This window comes from Stegastes partitus, unplaced genomic scaffold (assembly GCF_000690725.1).
Source record: "Stegastes partitus isolate 25-593 unplaced genomic scaffold, Stegastes_partitus-1.0.2 Scaffold115, whole genome shotgun sequence".
NCBI lineage: Eukaryota > Metazoa > Chordata > Actinopteri > Pomacentridae > Stegastes > Stegastes partitus.
The window spans coordinates 417,490-437,777 of record NW_007577846.1 but is presented as its reverse complement, the minus strand read 5'-3'; the positions used below and the strand labels follow the sequence as shown (position 1 = coordinate 437,777).

Genomic DNA, 20,288 nt, shown 5'->3' with positions numbered 1-20,288 from the left:
TCAGATGGTTTTTAATCCTTGTTTGGGTTTACAAAATGTATATATATTTTTCACATTTAGTTGTTGCATATATAAGTATTAAAGCTCTGTAAATAAATTTGGAAATTTGGAAAAATGGTGGAAATTGTGTTTTTTTTCTCTCTTTTTTTTATTCCAAACAAACATTCAACTCATATTTACATTATGTAAAAAAACAACAACAACAAAAACACCTTCCTGTTTTAAATGTATGAAAATATTTTTAAAAGATAAATAGCAACATTCACACACTTTTTACAGTGAGTTTGGTCCATTGTGGCTGTTTCAGGTCAGCCAAACATCCATCAAACGGTAAAATTCAACATTCAACATTTCAGCATAAACAAGAGAAGTCACTGCTGGAGAACCAGAGAGTCAAGAGGCAGAGCGTCACTGAAGCCCCCAGAGAAGAGAGGCTCACACTGGGCCTGCAGCTGCTGCAGCTGCTGGTCCTCCTGGAGCTCCGGCAGCGGACAGGACGCCGTCTGCAGCTCGACGTACAGCGGCGACAGGCCGGTCTGAGGGTCGGCGACGGAGGGGAAGTGTGGGGGAGTCGACTGAGAAGAGGGGAAGAGAAGAGGAGGAGGAGGGGAGGAGTAGAGGGGAGGAGAGGAGCTGCAGGCATCCCACTGAGGCACCACGGCGCCAGGCGAGTACGAGGACATGAGCCCCTGAGGAGGCGGAGGAGGGGAGGCCTGGTCTGGTACCTGCATGTACAGCGACGAGGAGGACGGAGGAGGAAGGAGGTGACTCAGGAAGCTGGAGGTGGCGTCTGGGAGAGAAGGCAGCTCAGTGCCGCCGCCGCTGCCGCAGTGCATGCTGGGAAGTTTAGGACTAGGCTCTGATGACGAAGACGAGGAGGCGGACGGTTTCTTGTCAGCCACAGCGAGGTCGGCCTTCCTCTTCCTCTTGCGGCGGAAGTTACCGTTGTCGAACATCTTCTCACAGTTTGGGTCCAGAGTCCAGTAGTTTCCTTTACCTGATGAGGAGGATTGAAGACAAGCGTCAGCAACTGTGTCTCGTCTTTACATCAATAAAGGATAATTAAAAACTTTACACAGCTTCTTCCTCACTGAACACATGTTTTATTAACAGGTCAGCTACGACTACAAGAGTTTTATTTGTCTCGACACAGACCTCAGAGCCGCTCTATTCTGTTGCTCACCTGCTATTTAAAGTCACAAACCATCTACAAGGTCAACAAACTACCAGAACCAGCTGCGTTTTACTCCAGTCAGCCGTCTTACTTTGCAGACAAACTGACTGGAGTTTGGTCAGGAGCAATCAAAGCTTGTTTTTTGTTAGAAACACTGTAAAAGTTAGACTGGTTGGACTTGAACCTGTTGTTTAAACCTGTTGCCTAAAGATTTCCTGGTGAAATGAACTAAATGAGATGAGAGAGGAGAAGCTCAGGTGTGTTCGACTCACCTGGGTCGCGCTCATCACGAGGAACTTTCTGGAAACAGTCGTTGAGCGACAGGTTGTGGCGGATGGAGTTCTGCCAGCCGGCCTTGTTGCGGCTGTAGAAGGGGAAGTTGTTGGAGACGTACTGGTAGATCTGGCTGAGCGTCAGTCGCTGATCGGGCGCGCTCTGGATTGCCATGGCGATGAGGGCTGAGTAGGAGTACGGCGGTCGGACCAGACTCAGGACGTCGTCCGGGGAGGACAGGGAGAACCAGGAGCCACCGGGGAGCCTGTGGAGGCCGTAGAGATGGTGTAAGAAGCCTCTGAACGCTGGGGGGAGTCCTGGAGGGCCGTCTGTGGCCCCAGGAAGGGGCCCCTGGTCTGGGCTGCAGAGGAAGGAGTCGGCCTGGCCGCTGGTCGGCGGGAGCCACGGTGTCGGGCTGGACTCAGGAGGAGGTGGAGGGCTGTAGAGGCTGAAGTCGGACGGATCGAGGCCCAGAGACGGAAGCTCCTGCTGGGGGAGGCAGCGTCCCCACACAGGGGGGGACAGACCCTGCTCTGGCACGAAGGACGCCATGTCTGTCTTGACTGTCTGCAGCTGCACCTGTCTGCTCTGTACACCTGCTGCTCACCTGAGACTCTTATAGCCTACAGCCCCGCCCACGGACGAGCTGATTGGCTGCTGAGGGTGTGAGCGCGTGGAGGGGGTTGATTTGAATAAGAACAGGTTGAATTCCTCCCCCGGGGCAGATAAGAGCCTCAGGATTTAATGCTGAGGTATGCAGCCTGACAATTGACTGATTGAGGCTCTTTTTACAGTTTCAGACGTTACAGAGTCTCGACGGCTGAAAGTCGCTGATTCACACTGAAAATAAAACAAAGTCCAACAGTCTTCATTTTACGGATCCTCAGGTTTCCAACTGATTTCACTTTGTTTTGTACTGAGAGTTTCCTGAAGCACAACTGGATTTTATCTGTAAGTGTAACTCAATAAGTCACATTTTTAGACATGATTAACATGATTTCACACCTTTTTCATAAGTAAATGTTAACAGAAAATCCTAATTAGTAATCACTTATTTGCTGCTTAAGTAAACATCTGGTGCTGAGACGTTTCCTGTAGTTTTACATTAAACTGAATATTTTAACCAAACATCAGATAACGTGAATCAAATTATTTTTTTTTAATTACTTTCCAGCATTTCTTCACAGTAAAATCATCAATCAATCAATCTTGTGGAACTGGAAAAGCAGCAGAATTAAGTTCCATAAATAAAGTCTCGATAAAGCACGTTTAAGATCTGTGCACATTAAATATAAACGATGTCGCTGCTTTTTAAGACTCTACAGACCTGATTAACCGGTGGAGTCGTGAATCGAATTATTCAAGCTATTTCTGTGTCTTCATCATGCAAACAGAAAAAGTTTGCAGCCCCTAAAATAGACTTGAGAGCAAAACTATACACTGCACTGAAAAAATATGTTTTACTGTATTTCTAATGTAATTCTAAAGTTTCATTTGCGAATCCCAAAATCTTGGTTGTGTTTTTGGAAACAAGTTGCAACACAAACGTTTCACATGTGGCAGCACGTTGAGTTTCACTAAACGATGTGTTCAAGTTCTCGTCCACTGAGCTGCTTCCTGAAGTTTGTAACATTTCGTACAAAGATGTGAATCTACAGCGAGTTATGGAGCAAGAAAGTAGCACAATGAGACCTGAACGTATCAACAGACTCTTACGTGGTGCTGCAGGTAAAACACTGGACGAACCTGCACAGTGCATCTTTAATCCTCTGACTTTTTAACGGTCCTTAAACTGCCCATCTGTGACGTGTTCCATTAATAAACACAACTAAATGTCAGCATAAAATCATCATATATTCTACATGTACCATCTATCCATCATCTATACACCGCTTAATCCTCACCAGGGTCATGGGAGGCTGAAGTCTATCCCAGCCGACTCAGGGTGAAGGCAGGTTCACCTGGACAGGTCACCAGTCTATCACAGGGCTACACTTAGAGACAGACAACCAAGCACACGAACATTCACACCTACGGACTATTTAGAATCACCAATTAACCTCAACATGTTTTTGGACTGTGGGAGGAAGCCGGAGAACCCGGAGAGAACCCACGCTGGACGGGGAGAACATGGAGACTCCACGCAGAAAGATTCCAGTGCCCCCACAAACGGACGTGAACCGGCGACCTTCTTGCTGCGAGGCAACAGTGCTACCAACTGCACCACCTTGGCACCATGTACCATCTAAAAGTTCTCAAAATTTAAAGCTTTGCCACCAGACCCTGTAAATATAAACAAACACGCAACCGTGAAACTGACTGAGCTCAACAGTCAAAGACTCAGAGAGTTTTCAGGGTTGAACTGCAGGCAGTGTTTCCACAGAGCAGACTGAGGAAAATAAAACAAACTGGATCAATATAACAAAATGCAGCTCGGCTCAGAAACAGCGAACAGAGGAGCAGGTTGTTTGAAGATACATCCAGCACGGTGACAACTTTCCACAGCCGGTGAGCAGAGCAGATAGGAGAAGTCTGTTGTACAAATGTTTAAAGTTAAATATCTAAAGTATGTGGAGCCTCCGTTTCCCCTGTCGTGGTAACAGCTGTGGACACAGGGTTGGACGTGTTGATTTCAGCTGTTGTTCGGAAATATTTAAAGAAATTAAACTTCTTTTAAAAAATGATTTATGGCATTCCAGTTGTATTAAACTGCACAGAAGTCATTTTTGACTCTTCTGCTCATAGCTGTGATGTTTCCATGGAGTCATCCTGGACAAGTTTTCTGCATTTCAGACAAAGTTTGAGGACATGCGTCAAGTCATTTGGAGACATTCTGGGGATGCGAGATCATTTTTGTTATGACTTGTTTTGAGCAAACTGATGAATTTTTTGACAAATATGTTTCTTGAGAGGAAACTCTGAACAGGCTTCATGTGGACTGAGACTCTGAATCTGAACACAAACAGAGCAGCAGCTGCTGTTTGAGGTGTCGCCCTCATCCATTGTTCTTCAGACATCCCCCAACACGCCGACAGTCAGCATGTCTGCCTTCGCATTCAGTCTCTGATCAAAGGAGGCGTCTCCTCGTCATCGCCGAAACTCTCATGTAAATGCTTCGGTCTGACTCTGAATAAAGACTCTGCGTTGAAAGTTCTGCTTTAAAGCTGCAGGAGTCTTTTTACCGACGGAGCTGCCCTTATCTCAGAAATGCAAACGCTGTCCTGACGGTGGCGCTGCTTCGTCCACAGCTACTAGAAACACAGCTTCACTCCGTCATTCTGGGGTTTTGACATCAGGTTTTGTTCAAGTTAAAACTCCTGCGTGAAGTGAAGCGGCTCGAGCGCTCAGGGTTTCTGGACGGAATCCGACAAACAGATTTCCTCCTTATCTGTTCTCGCTGCCAACTAGGTGATTCACACCTGTATGTGTGTGTGTGTGTGCGTGTGTGTGTGTGTGTGTGTGTGTGTGTACACATCTACCTTTGTGAGGACATCCAGGCTCGTCCTCAGAGCTTTTAAAGGCCTCTTCCAGGCTTCGGGATTGAGAATGAGGGTCCTCACAAAAACAAAAGCGTAACTCTGTGTCTGTGTGTGTGTGTGTGTGTGAGTGTGTGTGTGTGTGTGTGCGTGTGTGTGTGTGTGTGTGTGTGTGTGTGTGTGACGACGGTTGGCGGTAGCAGCAATAATCGCAGCCTTCGAGGACAGCTCAGACAAAACAACGCCATGTGAGCTATAACTGACTGATCGGTGGGATTAAACGGGCGAAGGTGGGAAAAAGTAACCGGACACCTTTAACTGTCAAATCAATCCACGTTTAAGGAGGATCTTCACGCTGAAAGCACCAGCGAATAAACTCCATCACCATCTGATAAACCCACAGAGTCCACCTCTGATGTCTGGAAGCTGTGCAGGTTTGTGACGTCAACCGGCTGAACATTGAGTCTGAAGGGCTGGTGCTCGGCCTCCATCGTGGCTCTGGAAGACGTCAACTCTCTAAAGCTGCATTCAGCTCGAAAATATTTCAGGATGATTCGATCTTATTGTTTTCTTATCAATGACAAATCTTGAGCTCAAATATTACTCGGAATAAAGTGGATCCAGCTTCACACCAATAAACCACAGAACCAGTGGACCAAACTCAGCAAACTTAACAGACACGAAGCAAAAAAAACAAACAAACACAAACCAAAAGAGAGGAAATGCAAATTAAAACAGAAGAAACACAAAACAAAAAATTTAAAAAATGAAACTTAAAGAAAATCATAAACCACAAGATGGGAAATGGAAAAACAAGCAAACAAATACACAAACAAACAAAAAAAAAACAAGCCAAAAAGCAACAAACTCATACAAAGACAACAAATGCAACTTAAAAATTAAGGCACACAAACTAGAAAATCTGAAACTCCAACCAAACGATGAGAAATGCAAACATAAACCAAAAAAACAACTAAATTATAAACCATTAAACAACAAATGCATCTAAAAAATAAGAAACACAAACCAAAAACATTTGAAAATTAAATTAAAAATTTAAAAAATAATATACAAAATGCTCACAATAAATAACAAATGCAAACCAAAAAATAGGAAATGCAGCTGAACAAATGTAAAATGTAAACCATAAAATTCGACATACATAGGAAAAAGAAACGCAAATCAAAAACAAGAAATGCAAGAAGAAGTAATGTGAACCACAGAACAACAAAACGAAAATAAACATAAACCAAAAGATTAGACATGCAAAAACAAAAAAAAAAGAAATGCAAACCTCAAGAAATAAAACTAATAAACTCGTACAAAAAAATAACAAATATAATTTGTCTTATATGAAAACCAAATAATTAGGAACATAAACTGGAAGGTTGAGAAAAATGAAACAGAAAATATGAAACGCCAACCAAAAAAAAAAAAAAAAGGAATGCAGACAAAAAAGAAACAATTGAAACAAAAGACAACAAATACAAACAAATAAAAAAATAAAAATAAATGCAAACCACAAAACACGAACCAAAAATACAAAATTAAACTAAAAAAATGACGAAATTCAAACCAACAAATAGGAAATGTAGAAATGTAACGATAAGTCATACGGCTGTATGAAAAAAAATTAGATTGAACATGAACCAAAAAATAAAAACCCAAAGAAATAGAAATGCAAATAAAATAACGAGAAACACAAACCCGGAAAGACGAAATGTAGAATCTACGAAAGATAAAAGAAATGCAAAGCGAAAAAGTGGCAGTTCGTGTTGATGGTTTTGTCGTCATCGCTTTGTGTTTTTGTGTTTTTGTGTTTTTGTTATCGTCGCTTTAAGCTCGCGTGACTCAGACTCTGATTCGATGGAAACACTTTGTCATCTGTGCAGTTTATTTTTTCTTAAATGAAGCTTTCTGAAAGTAGACGTGATGTTAATCTGGTTCCCTGATTAGGACGAAGAGCTGAAGTGTTACCAAAACAGACATTTTCTTTTTAAAAAAATTTGAGTTTCAGAGGAATTTCAGGAACTTTTCTGATGGAAAAATTGATTTCAGGACACAGCGGAAGTTTCACAATGTTTTAATTGTTGCGACAAACTGCTTAAACCAGACACATTTACAGTGAATTAAGAGTAAAGGTTTGGAAGGTGAGTACAATCATGAAACAGAGGTTTTAACGTAGCTCAGCTGAGGACATTAACAGTTTTTGCATAGTTTGAATGTGTTACATATTGTTGATATACAGAATTCTTCATGAGTTTTTGGCAAAAATTACATTTAAAAGCTCCAAAACAGCGGAAAAATGTCCCTTTACACTCAAACAATCAGAAACAAGTAAATGAAGCAACGTGCAAAAAAAAAAATCTGATGTTCACCGCCACAGAAAAATACCTTCCTGTTAGCGGGAAGACGATTAACTCGGCTGTTACGGCGAACATTCACCGAAAGTCCACCTTTTGGGTTTCCGTCTGATTTAGTTCAGTGATCCAGTTAGGACCAGTTCTGTCCCGTCATGTGGTATCCGGCCGGGTCGCAGAGCTGACACTGGTTCTGCTGGCCAGAGCTCCGGTTTTTGGCATCGATGAGAAGCAAAGGAGACTGGGAGTAATGGTTGACGATGTCGCCAACTGAAGGGAAAGACTGAAAACACAAAACACGGTAACCACATTCGATCATACTGCCCTCTAGAGACAAAACATAGTAACTACAGCTGATTACACTGCCCCCTAAAGGCACAACATAGTAACTACATCGATTATACTGCCCTCTAGAGACCAAACACAAGCCGTGTCTCATTATGCATACTTGTCCGTACTTGCGTTCTTGCGGACTTGTGAAACGTCATCAGTGGGAGACCAAGTACTGTCCCAATTCTAAGTACGCATCTGACCAAGTACAGATGAAATGCCGGGATGTGTTCTCGCTCCGCCCACATTATCAAGTCTGCATCAGACCGGACTTGTGTGGACTTCAGACAGACAAGTATCCCAGACCGCAAGTATTTTTTGTAAATACTATTGTTATTGTGACACAAACTCTACTTTTATGGTTATTTTAGGCGAGAAAGTAGTGGTATAAACGCCAAACGTTGTCATTTTGTCAAGATACAGCCTGCTTAAAATTTTGCTATGACAATTTCAGAGATGTGAGTGTCCCAGTTTGACAGCTGTGAAGGCGGTGAGCGCTCACAGTAGCCGAGAGCCGCCTGATGTCGGTAAGACTTTCTGAAGTCTGCCGCTGACGGCTCCGTAGCGGTGAAACTGGGATATACGTAGTTTAGCGTCACACTTTGTCCTCACAGTGTCATTTGTTCATTGCTCACAATCGATTTAAAAGAAATTAAAGTTAATGTTGGAATGTTATATTTTTTTTTAGTGTACGTCTGAATTATTCTCCTGCTTTCATCACCTGTAGTACAGCCTTGTTCTATTCTTATGACTGTGACTGTGCATTAACATGTAAGCAATGTTTTAATGGAGGCCAGCTGGTTAAACGTCCTCCTGACTGCTGGGAGACTCCTCAGAACATGAGCAGCTCCATCCTGGACCTTCTGACGGAGCATCTTCAGCAGCATGAGGCTGTTTCCAGCTCCACTGAAGAGCATCAGGAGGAGCACAACGTTTTTCATCTGTATATGTTTGTAAGAGACTTTTGTCCTGTTATAAAATAAAATCTTATAAAAAATTATCCTGTTTATTAATTGTTCTATTTATTATGTATAGTTCTTGTCTATTTAAGTATTAAAATTCTCAACTGTATTCCAAAGATGAATGGTCTGATATGAAGTACTGAAGCCACAATTACATTTTCCTCCAACATCTGACCTGTTGATCAGACACTGCTGTCAACTAATTAACGGCTTCAATAAAGATTGTATAACGACCTTAGAAACCTCAACATGTATACATATTTATATATATATATTAAAACGTAGTTCAGCAGAGCTGTGTTATTGTGTTAAATTCGATTTTGTTGTTTTTCACGTTAAAGATAATCAGAGTAGATGAGCCGATGTGGTGACGTCATCGAGTACGCTGCTGTCCCAGCTGCACATAAACGGCGATGCGCTGTCCCGTACTCACAAGTACGGACTTGCGTACTTGAGTATTGAGACATGGCCATAGAAACTACAGCTGATTATACTGCCCCCTAAAGACAAAACATATTAACTACATCTGGTCGTACTACATCTGGAGGCAAAACATAGTAACTACAGCTGACTATACTGCCCTCAAGAGGCAAAATACAGTTACTACATCCAATTATGCTGCTATGCTATTATGCTAGTTAGTACATTCAAGGAACATTAATGTGAATGCATATGGCGTCATGCTTACCTCCTGGACTTTGAGTCCAGTTCCCAGCTGGAACTGCTGGTTCTGCTGCCTGATCTGGATGTTGTAGACTTTGTCCTGGTAGAAGACCATCAGGGTGAAGGGCTGGTTGGCCTGCTGCTTGGTGCTGTCCCTCACCAGGTACGCCCCGTCCTCAACAGAGACAGGGACAGACGTGTAAAACTACTGCTGACACCAGCTAAAATAATCTTTTATACTTCTGCTCCACTCGGGTGGGAATAATCTTTAATACACTGCATTTATTTACCAGCATGAACCACTGAATATGGTGTAATATTTACATTTAACAACATTATACTGACAGTTATCCGATACTTTTATTAAAAAAATACAGGACTTTAACTCCAAGTTAAGTTACTAAAAAAATAAGATATTTTCAGACTTCTTGCACAAGCAGTAACTTAAATTTTACCATCAAAGGAAAGCAAACTGCCCTGTTTATCTGCAGTGTTTTGGTTACCTTGCGGACTCGTTTCAGACATCCTTCAGCCTGACCCCGGGTCACTTTACCCACATACCAGCGAGGGTCCAGCTCCTACACACACATAAACAACAACAACAATCATAATTTCTGAGTTTATGTGGGTTTCAGCGGACACAAACACAAAGACAACAGCCCCACCTGCTGTTCAGACTCAAGAATGACCAAAGAAACACAATTTAGCTGGTTGCGTTTGCAGTACTTCTGCTACTACCACAAATAATTACTATAATAATGATAACAATAACAGCCCAAGGCCTTTTTTCCCTTTTGCATCACTTCTCACAGCTTTTTGATAATATTAGCACTGTTTTATCTCTAATGTGTCAAAGTTTGTGTCTTATTATTGTTTATATCTTATATTACAGTTGGCTATTTTATTCTGTTTGTATTTTATATTGTTCTAATTGTCTGATTTGTATTTGTCTTGTTGCATCCTGACATGTTTTGAAAAGCACTTTGTGACTCTTTTTAAAAAAACACTGTATTGATGAACTTGATAATATTAATATTATTAGTCTCACCTGCTTCAACAGGCTTGAGTGACACAATAACAGCAGTAATAATAATAATTTATACAGCAGATTTAACATATACAATGCAGCACAAATGTTAGACATTAAAAACAACAATAACATTACAGAAAGACTAAACTACTTTAGTCCTAAATATTACATTTTTGTCATTAATCTGACTTTTTCATGTCCGTATTGGGCAAAAAAAGGTCAAAAAAGTGTGACAGATTCTTGACAAATTTATACACAAGCTGTGATCCAAATGAATCTGCTCAGGACAGTTTGTTGGTGCTGTGTGTGTTGTTGTGTTACCTTTGCTGCTGTGGGTAGAGGTGGACGAAATGACGGTCTGTCCCCTGCAAACACACACAGTCACGTTTCCATCACTTACATTCATTCACTGGAGACATGAACAAGCAAACCCTTCAACCAAACCTCATCCTAAAAGGCAGGTTCATTGTTTTTTTATAGCCTGCGTTTGTTTTACAAGAAGGTAAAAGTCAAGCTGCAACAATTTGTCAGTTGAAAGACTAATCAGCAAGATTAATAACTTCCATCACTTTTTAGTGCACAAATATCAAATGCTTGTGTTCATAAATTAGATTTGTTTCAGTTCTGGACTGTTGGCTGAAGAAACCAAGCAGGATGTCACTCTGGGCTCTGTTATCACATTAACCAATACAGTATTAGGAGTTTAACTGATAGTAATTATGATAGATGCAGCCCTAATTAAAAGCAGCACAACTGTCTGTGAGCAGCTCCTTTTTTCGTTTATTATGAATGTTAAGACATTTATTACTGTGATATTGAAGGAATTTTAAAAACAGTGAAAAACAGTGAGATTCTCAGGCAGCTTCTGCACTGCGTGTTCTCTCTCATTTTTAAGTGGATTTCTGGAGGTTTTTTTGTGATGGACGTTAGAGATAATGATATTCTCAGAAAGCGGAAGTCAATTAAGTCCGAACATACATCTTTCATGTGTGAGTTCAGGTCTGACTGAGTTCTGTTAAGATCCAGTCAAAACGTGGAATTAAAGTGCAAGGAGCAACATCAATTCAGTGAGAAGACGAGAATCTTTTCCAAAGTAGTTAACTATTTAGTGTTTGTGTTGCTGTCTACTTACCGGAGGGCAGTTTGTGTGGCAGAGAGCTTCTAGAGTGAACAAACAGAACAAGCAGATTATTCACTGTACGTATCTTCGTACGTCACTTATCAAATTCAGCTTTGGTGCTGCCTAAATTCTGGTTGTCTGGGGGAAGAAAACAGCAAATAACCTGCAAAAAACTTCATCAGCGAACTACTTAACCCTCCTATTATCTCTGGGGTCAATGTGACCCCATTTAATGTTTAACATCTCTAAATAAGTCATTGACATAATTTTTTCAGTTTTATTTTATGGGCTATTTACACATAAACTTGGGTAACAATTTTAATTATGATATTTTCTGGAAGTTTAAATTGCTAGGGTCAAATTGAACCCAAGAATAAAATGTCAGTAAATTTGAAGGTAATCGAAGAGTTAAAATGTTTAAACTGTTACTGCGTGGTGTGCCTCAGGGCTCCATTCTCGGACCACCGTTATTTGTTTTTTGTCACTTGATATTCATTCTCATCCACTGATTGAATTGGTTTCCAGGAATATTTGAACTTAAGGTGATTCAGTTGCTCATGTGGAGTAATTAAAAGCAGATTGACTGTCACTGATGTAAAAATTCAGCTTGGATCTTACATGAGAATAATGAAAAGTTATAGCAGTCAAACACCTCTTACTAATAATAACGGACTGAGATAAGGAGAACAACATATTACATCAGTACTGGTGTTATTATTATTACTATTACTCACATTCTTTAGTATCTCCTGATTTATTATGTGGCGATATTGTTAAAGCAAGGACATTTTCCATCACAAATATTATTTAAATTACAACACATTATTTGCATTTTTAAAATATCTGCTTATATATAAAAGTTAAAGCTGAAGGAGAGATACCTTCCACATCATTTCATGCGTTCATTTTAAATCTAACTCCCAGATTTGCTCAACTAGTGACAAAAATAAATAAATAAATAAAAAATCAAGTTGCTAGTTTACATACCTGTCTTCTGGACGTGAGTGGGGAGGTCCAGGGCGGGGGGGAAGGCTTTTACTGCTGAAGGCGGAGGTGTTGTGTCTAGAACCTGGAAGAGAGAATCACAGTGACAGCATTTATCCAATACATTTACAAATACTATTTAATTTGGAGCACACTGCCTCTGTTCAGGTTTATTAACAGACATTGTGATTTACGGTAACATATTTTTGAAATTATATGATGATCAATTTTAAAACAGAGAAAATGAAATGAAAAGTTAAAATAATCAGAAGAAATCTCACCTTCATCGGGTGTTTGCTGAAGAGGAAGGAGAAGAAAAAAGTCAGAATTCAAGCAAACAATTAAGATCTTGAAGAAAAATATTTGACGACAACAATTCAGACGACAACACAAAATCTGCCTTCATGGGTCTTTCCAGTATTTGTAAAACACACAACTTATTTCATGCTTTATACTTGTTTTGCTCATATCTTCAATGTTATTTTACTATTTAAATCTTTGTTTTCATGTATATCTTACATTATATGTAAAGCGTGCTGGATTACTTGTTTTTTTTTGTTTTTTTTTAAACTTCCAAACTTACTTTATTTTTGGGGTCGAAGGCTTTTATGAGTTTGCGTAATTTCAGCTTTTTCTAATATAATATAAAATGTGTGTTTGCATACATGTCTGTCCTGGTGCAGATATTATGTTATTGTGACTTTTACACAGTTAGAGCTGCAACAATTATAATATTTTCTGTTTTTTTTTTCTTTCCTCCTGTATGACTGTAAATTGAACATCTTTGGACAAAACAAGACATTTACCAGTGACAGTTTACAGTTTTCACCATTTGCTGACATTTTATAAACCAAACAATTAATCCATTAATGGAGAAAACAATCTTCAGATTTATAAGTTGTAAAAACAGTTGTCAGTTGAAGCCTTATTTATAATGAGAAAAAAGAAGAAGTAGCCACAAACCTCCCGCCTTCCATCAAACCTGTTGGACCAAACCACAAAAGAGTCGGATTAACATTTACTAGCTCGACTGAACCGAAGAAAAACAAAGATGACAACAATCACACACTAGAATTAAAGTTGTTAAATTCAAACACTGACATACCAAACTAACTCCACAAGAGTAATTTATTCAATTCAGTTCAGTTCAGTTATATTTATAGTGAGAGATGATTCATTGGAGGACCTGTTGGGCGAAGGCCTGGCGGAGGAGGCACTCCTGCCGATGGGTTTTCCAGACGGAACAAGAGGTTTGTGCCAGCTGGGAGCATCTGTGGCATCAGAATGAGGCCTGAACGCACAAACACACACATGTAACTGTATACAATCAAATAGAAGAGTTTTAGGACCAAATAAAACAACATTAAGTAACTGTTTTCACCAACACACCAGTTAAACAATTATTAAATAGCAAGGATGCAAACGCAGTGTACTTTTTGTCGTTTGTAGTTAAAATGCTCATATCAGTGTGTGTAAGTGTGAGTACAAACCTCCGGGATTGTGAGTCCGGCGGCTAGAAACAGAAAAAAAAACAATAAAAACCAAACGTTAACAAGACGAAATAGTTAAATGGAAGTTGTTGGTGGTGGTGCAATGGTGGAGTTCCTCAAGGTTCAAGTCTGGGTCCCTTTTTGTTCCCCAAAAACATGTAACGGAATTATATTTACAAGAATTGAATCCATAACTGCTCTGTGTGATCGCTAGAGTTACGCTATTATTGAAATTGTAAAAATAAGAAAAATCTGCATTTTTTTCCCAACTTTCTGAGAGAAACTCGTCATGCGTGACTTGGACTCCATTTATCAGTCAGAAACTGAAACAACAAAAAGCAACATCAGATTTTCAACTTTCCATCAGAAAAATGAACTAAATCTCAGCTTAACATTGTCACGTCGACAAGTTCACTTTATTCTATGTCTCCCTTTAAAAAAAAAAAAAAAAAAGGCCAAAATAAAGCATTGGAAGTCACCAGATTCTGTAAAAAGATAAATAAATCTGCACTCCTCAGTGCAACTGTGAAGCCATTTGTGATTCAGCTGCAACCAACAGTCATTTTTTGCAAAACAAACAAAGAAAATCAGCCTCATGGCCTTCTAACTGTGTCATACTGGCATTTCTGGCATTCTGAGGCATTTCTGAGCTCACTCTGCTTCCATCCATGGTTGTATTGTTTCAGTAGAGGTGCAGGACTTTATAGTGCAGTGAAAATTAAACCCGCAGTGAGGAAAAATGTGCCAAAAGTCAAAATATATGCCCAGAAACTTCTTAAAGTGGTTTCTGGATGATTAAATACAGTTTATTGAAAGGAAACTTACTGCTACCAATGTGTTGCGATGCGGTCCTGTAAAGAAAAGACAACAATTAGATTAATACCCGGACATCAGTGACAGATCAATTCTGTGTATTTATCACATTATCACATGTATTTATTTATTTTTTTAAGGAAGCCGGCTGCTGCTGCTCCAATGAAAACTATGAAAAACAACACAGACAATAAAGTCGCTAAAACAGCATGAAAGATATAAAGGTGACAGAGAAGAAATTGAACTAAAAACTGGACGCTAAACCATTTTCTGTTTCTTCCTTTGTTTTCTCGCAGCTCCGAGATGAGCCACTAGATGGGACTAGTCTTTTATTTATGCATTATAATAATAATAGTCACAACAAAACTGACTAAAACTGAGATTTTGAAGGTTTCCTGAACATGCAAAAACTGTAGACCATTTCAGGTCTGTCGTATGTGAAAAACAATACACAGAACGATTTAATAAAATGTGAAGAAAAACAGTGGGTCACTTGGCGATAGTGGGTCCTGGGTTTGGTTTGTTACCTCTGATAGGGGACGGGTTGGATCCTGAATCTCTGCCTGGCTTGTTGACTGGCTTGTTGCCTGATTTGTTGTTGCTTGGTTTGTCTGTGCGGATGACTGGCGGCGGCACCCCAGGAGGAACTAAACACAAACACCAGCTTTTAGCGTTACAACCAGAGAACTGTGCAGGCTGTCGTATATGTGACCCACCTGCACGAAATCAGTCGCATTGTGCCCGAATTACGTTAACACGCTATAAAATATTGATTTTGGGTTTATTACTTAGATTGGTCCATTTAGTTGTTTTCTACATGTGGGTAACATATAATATTACACTCCATGTCACTGTCAAATATTGTCAGACGCAAATGGACTGCACTTACATTTGTGTTCAAAATAATAGCAGTGTTTTTAAAACGTGAATAAAGCTCAAAATCCTTCTAATATTTTTATTTGCATTCACTGGGAACACTGCACATTATGTTTTACATCAAAACATGAAGAAAAATGCATCAATATTCTAATTACTTTACAGAAAATGAAGGAAAAAATGCTATTGGGCTGTGCAGGTACAATGAAATCTCAAGACTATCAAGGTGTTCTAGAGAGAAATGTGCTGCCCAGCGTCAGAAAGCTTGGTCTCAGTCTAAGGTCATGGGTCTGGCAACAGGATAATGACCCAAAACACACACAGCTAAAAACACTCAAGAATGGCTCAGAGGAAAACACTGGATTATTCTGAAGTGGCTTCTATGAGTCCTGATCTAAATCCTATTGAACATCTGTGGAAGGAGCTGAAACATGGCGTCTGGAGAAGGCACCCTTCAAACCTGAGACAACTGGAGCAGTCTGCTCATGAGGAGTGGACCAGAACACCTGCTGAGAGGTGCACAAGTCTCACTGACAGTTACAGAAATGGTTTGATTGCAGTGATCACCTCAAAAGGTTGATAACAAAATATTAAGTTCAGGGTACCATCATTTTTGTCCAGGCCTGTTTCATGAGTTGATTTTTTAAAATAATTCTGTTGAACCAAAAGCAATGTCTGATTTTCATTGGTTCATTTTCACAGAATTTTTATTTATTATTACTTTTGTCAGATCCAAGTTATTTCTGTGACCGTTGTGGGTTTTTCTTTCATTAACCGAGGGCTACCAACTATTTTGTCCACGTGTATATCTGTGACCTGCGGCTGTTTGCGGCGTTTAATGGATGTTCAGACAAACATCTCTGGATCACTGTGATACTGAAGGAAACTTCTCAGGCAGCTTCTGCAGCAGAAACTTTCTCTGATTTCTAAGTGGATTTTTGGAAGGCTCACTGTGATGGACGTCAGAGTCGATGACATCTTCAGAAAGCTGAAGTCGTACCGTATCCGAGCATATATGTTTAATGTGTTTGAGCTGAGATGTGGCTGAGTTACTGTCTCTGAGAAATCGGACAATTTCTGATCGTTTCAATGTTTCAGTGTAATTAGTCCGGATGACCACACATGTTTGGGTTGCCACTGGTTACTCACAATTTCCTGCTGTTCGTACAATAGGGGAGTGGTCTCTCCTGGAAGCCGACTCTCCAGGCTGCACAATGACACGAAAGATCCAACACATAAATTTTAAAGAATCATCCTGCTGTATTTCCCATTGACCCTCTAAATCACAAAACTCGACAGCGGTTGGAAACACACTGCTAAAAATTATACCAACACAAGATTTTCAACTTTCCATCACAAAGCTTAACCAAATTGCACCTTAAAATCATGGCATTCCATCAAAATCATTTTAGTCCACGTTTCTCATTTTAAAATTCACCAAAAATAAACTGCTTCTGGAAAACAAAAAATTCATTCATTAGTGATTCAACTGCACCCAACAGTCGTGCTGCAACAATTCAGGGACCGTTCGGCTGAACTGCAGGCAGTGTTTCACACAGAGGAAACAAGAATGGAAGCTAATTTAAAATGTTTTTAAAAAAATTTACGTGAACTATTTTGTGTTTTCCGTCTGACACAGAAATTAACGGACATCGAGCTAACTGCATTAGCTGCACGTTCGTCCACAAATAATTCACAGTTAATTCACAAAGTTTGCCGGCTGTGAATGAAGCCTGGTGGCGCCCCCCTGTGGTGGATGTTTTACGATGAGTTTAACCAACTCACCATGCGGGGCGACAAGGTGGAGGGAGAGGGGCGGGGACACGGGGCAGGAGGCAGGCCTCTCTCCCGGTTATCTGCACACATATGACAGGAGAATCCACATTAAACCGCAATTAACAAAAGTCACATGTGTGTTTTCCTGCCTCATCATCATGACATCTGTGTCTACACCATCTGTCAGGAAACGTTCCACAATGTTGGGTAACATTACCGACAAGTTGTGGTCTTTTTTTTTCTTTTTAAAGAAAATGCATGTTTTCATGTCCAGTAATGTTCCTATAATGTTAGTATAATGTTTTACTGTCAAGAGCACAGATTATATTCCAGGATGACAAAGGAGGAACCAATATTCAAAAAATGTTTTCCACATGTTTCTACAATGAAAACAAAGGACAGATGTTCTCAATGTAACATTTAAGAAACACTTTCAAGATTTTACTGAGACTTAAATCACAGAACGATCTGATAAGTCGCTCCTGTAGTATGATATATTAACAAAGGTGGAACATTCTGCCTGCAATGTTCTGAAGATGTTTTGGGGATGTTGTTGAAGGAACACATTATGGGATCTATAAACACTCCCACAGCACTGCTTTGATAACAAAGGAAGAACGTTCTCGGTGTAATATTCAGTTTTGAGAACGTTGAGGCACAACAGTCTAACAGCGTTGGTAGCAATTTAACTCAGAGATTTTCTGGTCTCAACTTGGGTTTGAGGGTCTTGACTTGGGATTGCTGATGGTAACTTGGGACTTGTAGGGCTTGACTAAGGACTTGACTTTCTTGATACCAGTCTTGACTCAGGACTTGACATAGGACTTAACTCAGGACTTGACAGTCTTGGGTCTTTCTGGTCTCGCCTCAGTTTTGACTGTTTTGACTAGGGACTTGCTGGTCTTGAATCAGGTCAGGACAGTATTTACTTTGCACTTTGATTTTGTTGGTATCAACTCAGGTCTTCCTAGTCTTGAAACCAGACTTGACTTGGGTCTTGTTGGTCTCAACTCACATCTGGACTTCAGACTTGTTGGCATCACCTCAGATCTTGAGAGTCTTGATCGAGAAGTTCACTTCAGCCTTGTTGGTCTTGACTCAGGTCTTGACTTTCTTGATTCAGGACTTGACAGTCTTGATTCAGGACCTGACTTGGCACTTTTTAGTCTTGACTCAGGACTCGATGTGGGTCTTTCTGGTCTCGCCTCAGTTTCAACTGTTTTGACTTGGCATGTGTTGGTCTTGAATCAGGTCATGACAGTCTTTACTTCGCACTTTGATTTCGTCGGTATCGACTTGGTCTTGATATAGGACTTGACTTCTGTCTTGTTGATCTCGACTCAGATCGGGACTTCAGATTTGTTGTCTTTACCTTGGATCTTGAAACTCTTGATTGAGGAGTTCACTTTGGACTTGTTGGTCTTGAATCAGGTCTTGATGTGGGTCTTTCTAGTCGTGACTTAGTTTTGACTGTTCTGACTTGGGACATGTTGGTCTTGAATCAGGTCTGGACAGTCTTTATTTAGCACCTAATTTGGGTTTTGTTGGTATCTACTCTTGTCTTGCAGGTCTCAACTCAGATCTGGACTTCAGACTTGTTGGCTTTACCTCAGATCTAGGGAGTCTTGATTGAGGACTTTACTTCAGACTTGTTGGTCTTAACTTAGGTTGTGAATAGAGACTTTAGTTTTTAGTTATCCTTCCCTTAAGAAGAACATTATGGGAATTAAGAGAAAACTTCTTGCTGAAAACAGTAGAACTTTGCAGAACTTTCTCAGAACGTTTTTGGAGAAAATATAATTCTAGCTGAGTGTTTTATTGCAATTAATATCATGGTAGTGGTGTGGCTGCTGTGGTACCGATGTAGTCGCCATCCCCGATGGGCAGCGGGGAGCACAGCGAGGCAGCCAGGTCCTCTTGAGGTTCAGAGGGAGGAGGCTCGTAGTCGTTGGCCGGGTCCACGTCGTCGTTCGGGGACTCGTAATCTCCGCCGCTGCCCTCCTCGTCTCCGCTGCATGGACTCTCGTAGTCATTGTCGCAGTCGTCCTGACAGAGGAAACGGAAAAACAGGTTGAGCCTGCATCACTGCAGCCAGCGATTGTCCTGAAACCTGATTTAGTTCCAACAATAGTTTTATTTATTTAGTAGAGAAACACTAAAAAAAAAGAAAGAAAAAAGGTTGAGTCAAGTTTTTTAATTTAATTCTAAATTTCTGTCTTTTAATCATCTGTGAATAGTCAGTTAGAATCAATTAGAAATAATCATTTTGGGGAAAGGAAATTAATGTAGCCACATAAAGAATAAATAAGCACATGAGAAAATTATTAATTTGTTTTTTTGTTTATTTATTTATTTACATGTTTGTTTCATTTAGTTGATAAAAGTTAAAAAAATAGTTGAGTCTGGTTTCTAATTTAATTCTTAATTTTGGTTTTCTCATTTTGATTAGTCACCATATTTGCTGCATTTTTTTTACTAAATGTCACCATTAAATTTTGTTGTTTTTTCTTTTACCGTATTGTTTATTTTTAGAGATTGTTCTGTTCATTAAATACACCCAAAAACATAGAAACAAAATAAATAATAAATAGAAGTGTATATATATATATATACTTATGTATATTTTAAAGTATGACTACAATAATAAAATGATTCATTAAAAAAATTAAATCCAATTTATCAGTAATAATACACTATGTTTGGGGAAAAAAATCATTTAGCCAAATAAAGAATACATAAATATATAAGCAAATTTCAATGCATTTTTATGTTTATTTATTTACACACTTGTTTCTACTCTGTTCATCATTTTGTTCATTTACAAGTTAAAATTATATATTTTTTTATTTATCACCACATTTATTTAAGTAAACATGCATTCATTGATTTATTTCCACCGTTTCATGAAAATAGACAAATGTAGAAATTACTAAATACAAGTGGATGAAACAGATATAAATG

The 20,288-nt window shown here is 39.7% G+C and overlaps 2 protein-coding genes across 3 annotated transcripts in view; both read right to left on the bottom strand.

The window, feature by feature from the left end:
• Positions 1-371: 371 nt before the first annotated feature.
• On the bottom strand, positions 372-1,999 carry LOC103354669 (forkhead box protein I2-like). Its single transcript, XM_008278113.1, has 2 exons — positions 1,447-1,999; positions 372-997 (listed from the first exon to the last, which is right to left on the bottom strand). Exons 1-2 carry the CDS (start codon positions 1,997-1,999, stop codon positions 372-374), a joined length of 1,179 nt encoding a protein of 392 aa, XP_008276335.1.
• Positions 2,000-6,990: 4,991 nt separating this feature from the next.
• The window catches only part of lcp2a (lymphocyte cytosolic protein 2a), a 20,140-nt gene continuing 6,842 nt past the window's right edge, over positions 6,991-20,288 (bottom strand). For both annotated transcript variants that reach the window (XM_008278096.1, XM_008278095.1), the window contains exons 8-22: positions 19,187-19,373; positions 17,337-17,407; positions 16,701-16,758; positions 15,203-15,322; positions 14,688-14,713; positions 13,863-13,885; positions 13,559-13,663; positions 13,336-13,354; positions 12,654-12,669; positions 12,376-12,457; positions 11,401-11,429; positions 10,590-10,633; positions 9,742-9,816; positions 9,264-9,413; positions 6,991-7,566 (exon numbers count right to left, since the gene is read on the bottom strand). In XM_008278096.1, the coding sequence (XP_008276318.1) occupies positions 7,417-7,566; positions 9,264-9,413; positions 9,742-9,816; positions 10,590-10,633; positions 11,401-11,429; positions 12,376-12,457; positions 12,654-12,669; positions 13,336-13,354; positions 13,559-13,663; positions 13,863-13,885; positions 14,688-14,713; positions 15,203-15,322; positions 16,701-16,758; positions 17,337-17,407; positions 19,187-19,373 (1,155 nt within the window). In that variant the 3' untranslated portion in view covers positions 6,991-7,416. The remainder of the gene's footprint in view (positions 7,567-9,263; positions 9,414-9,741; positions 9,817-10,589; positions 10,634-11,400; positions 11,430-12,375; positions 12,458-12,653; positions 12,670-13,335; positions 13,355-13,558; positions 13,664-13,862; positions 13,886-14,687; positions 14,714-15,202; positions 15,323-16,700; positions 16,759-17,336; positions 17,408-19,186; positions 19,374-20,288) is intronic.

What these genes read in the sequence shown, in the direction of transcription:
- LOC103354669 (XM_008278113.1), bottom strand. Translation starts at nt 1,999, where the DNA reads ATGGCGTCCTTCGTGCCAGAGCAGGGTCTGTCCCCCCCTGTGTGGGGA. An exon ending in TCGTGATGAGCGCGACCCAG is followed by an intron (nt 998 to 1,446) that starts GTGAGTCGAACA and finishes CCTCCTCATCAG; the next exon opens with GTAAAGGAAACTACTGGACT.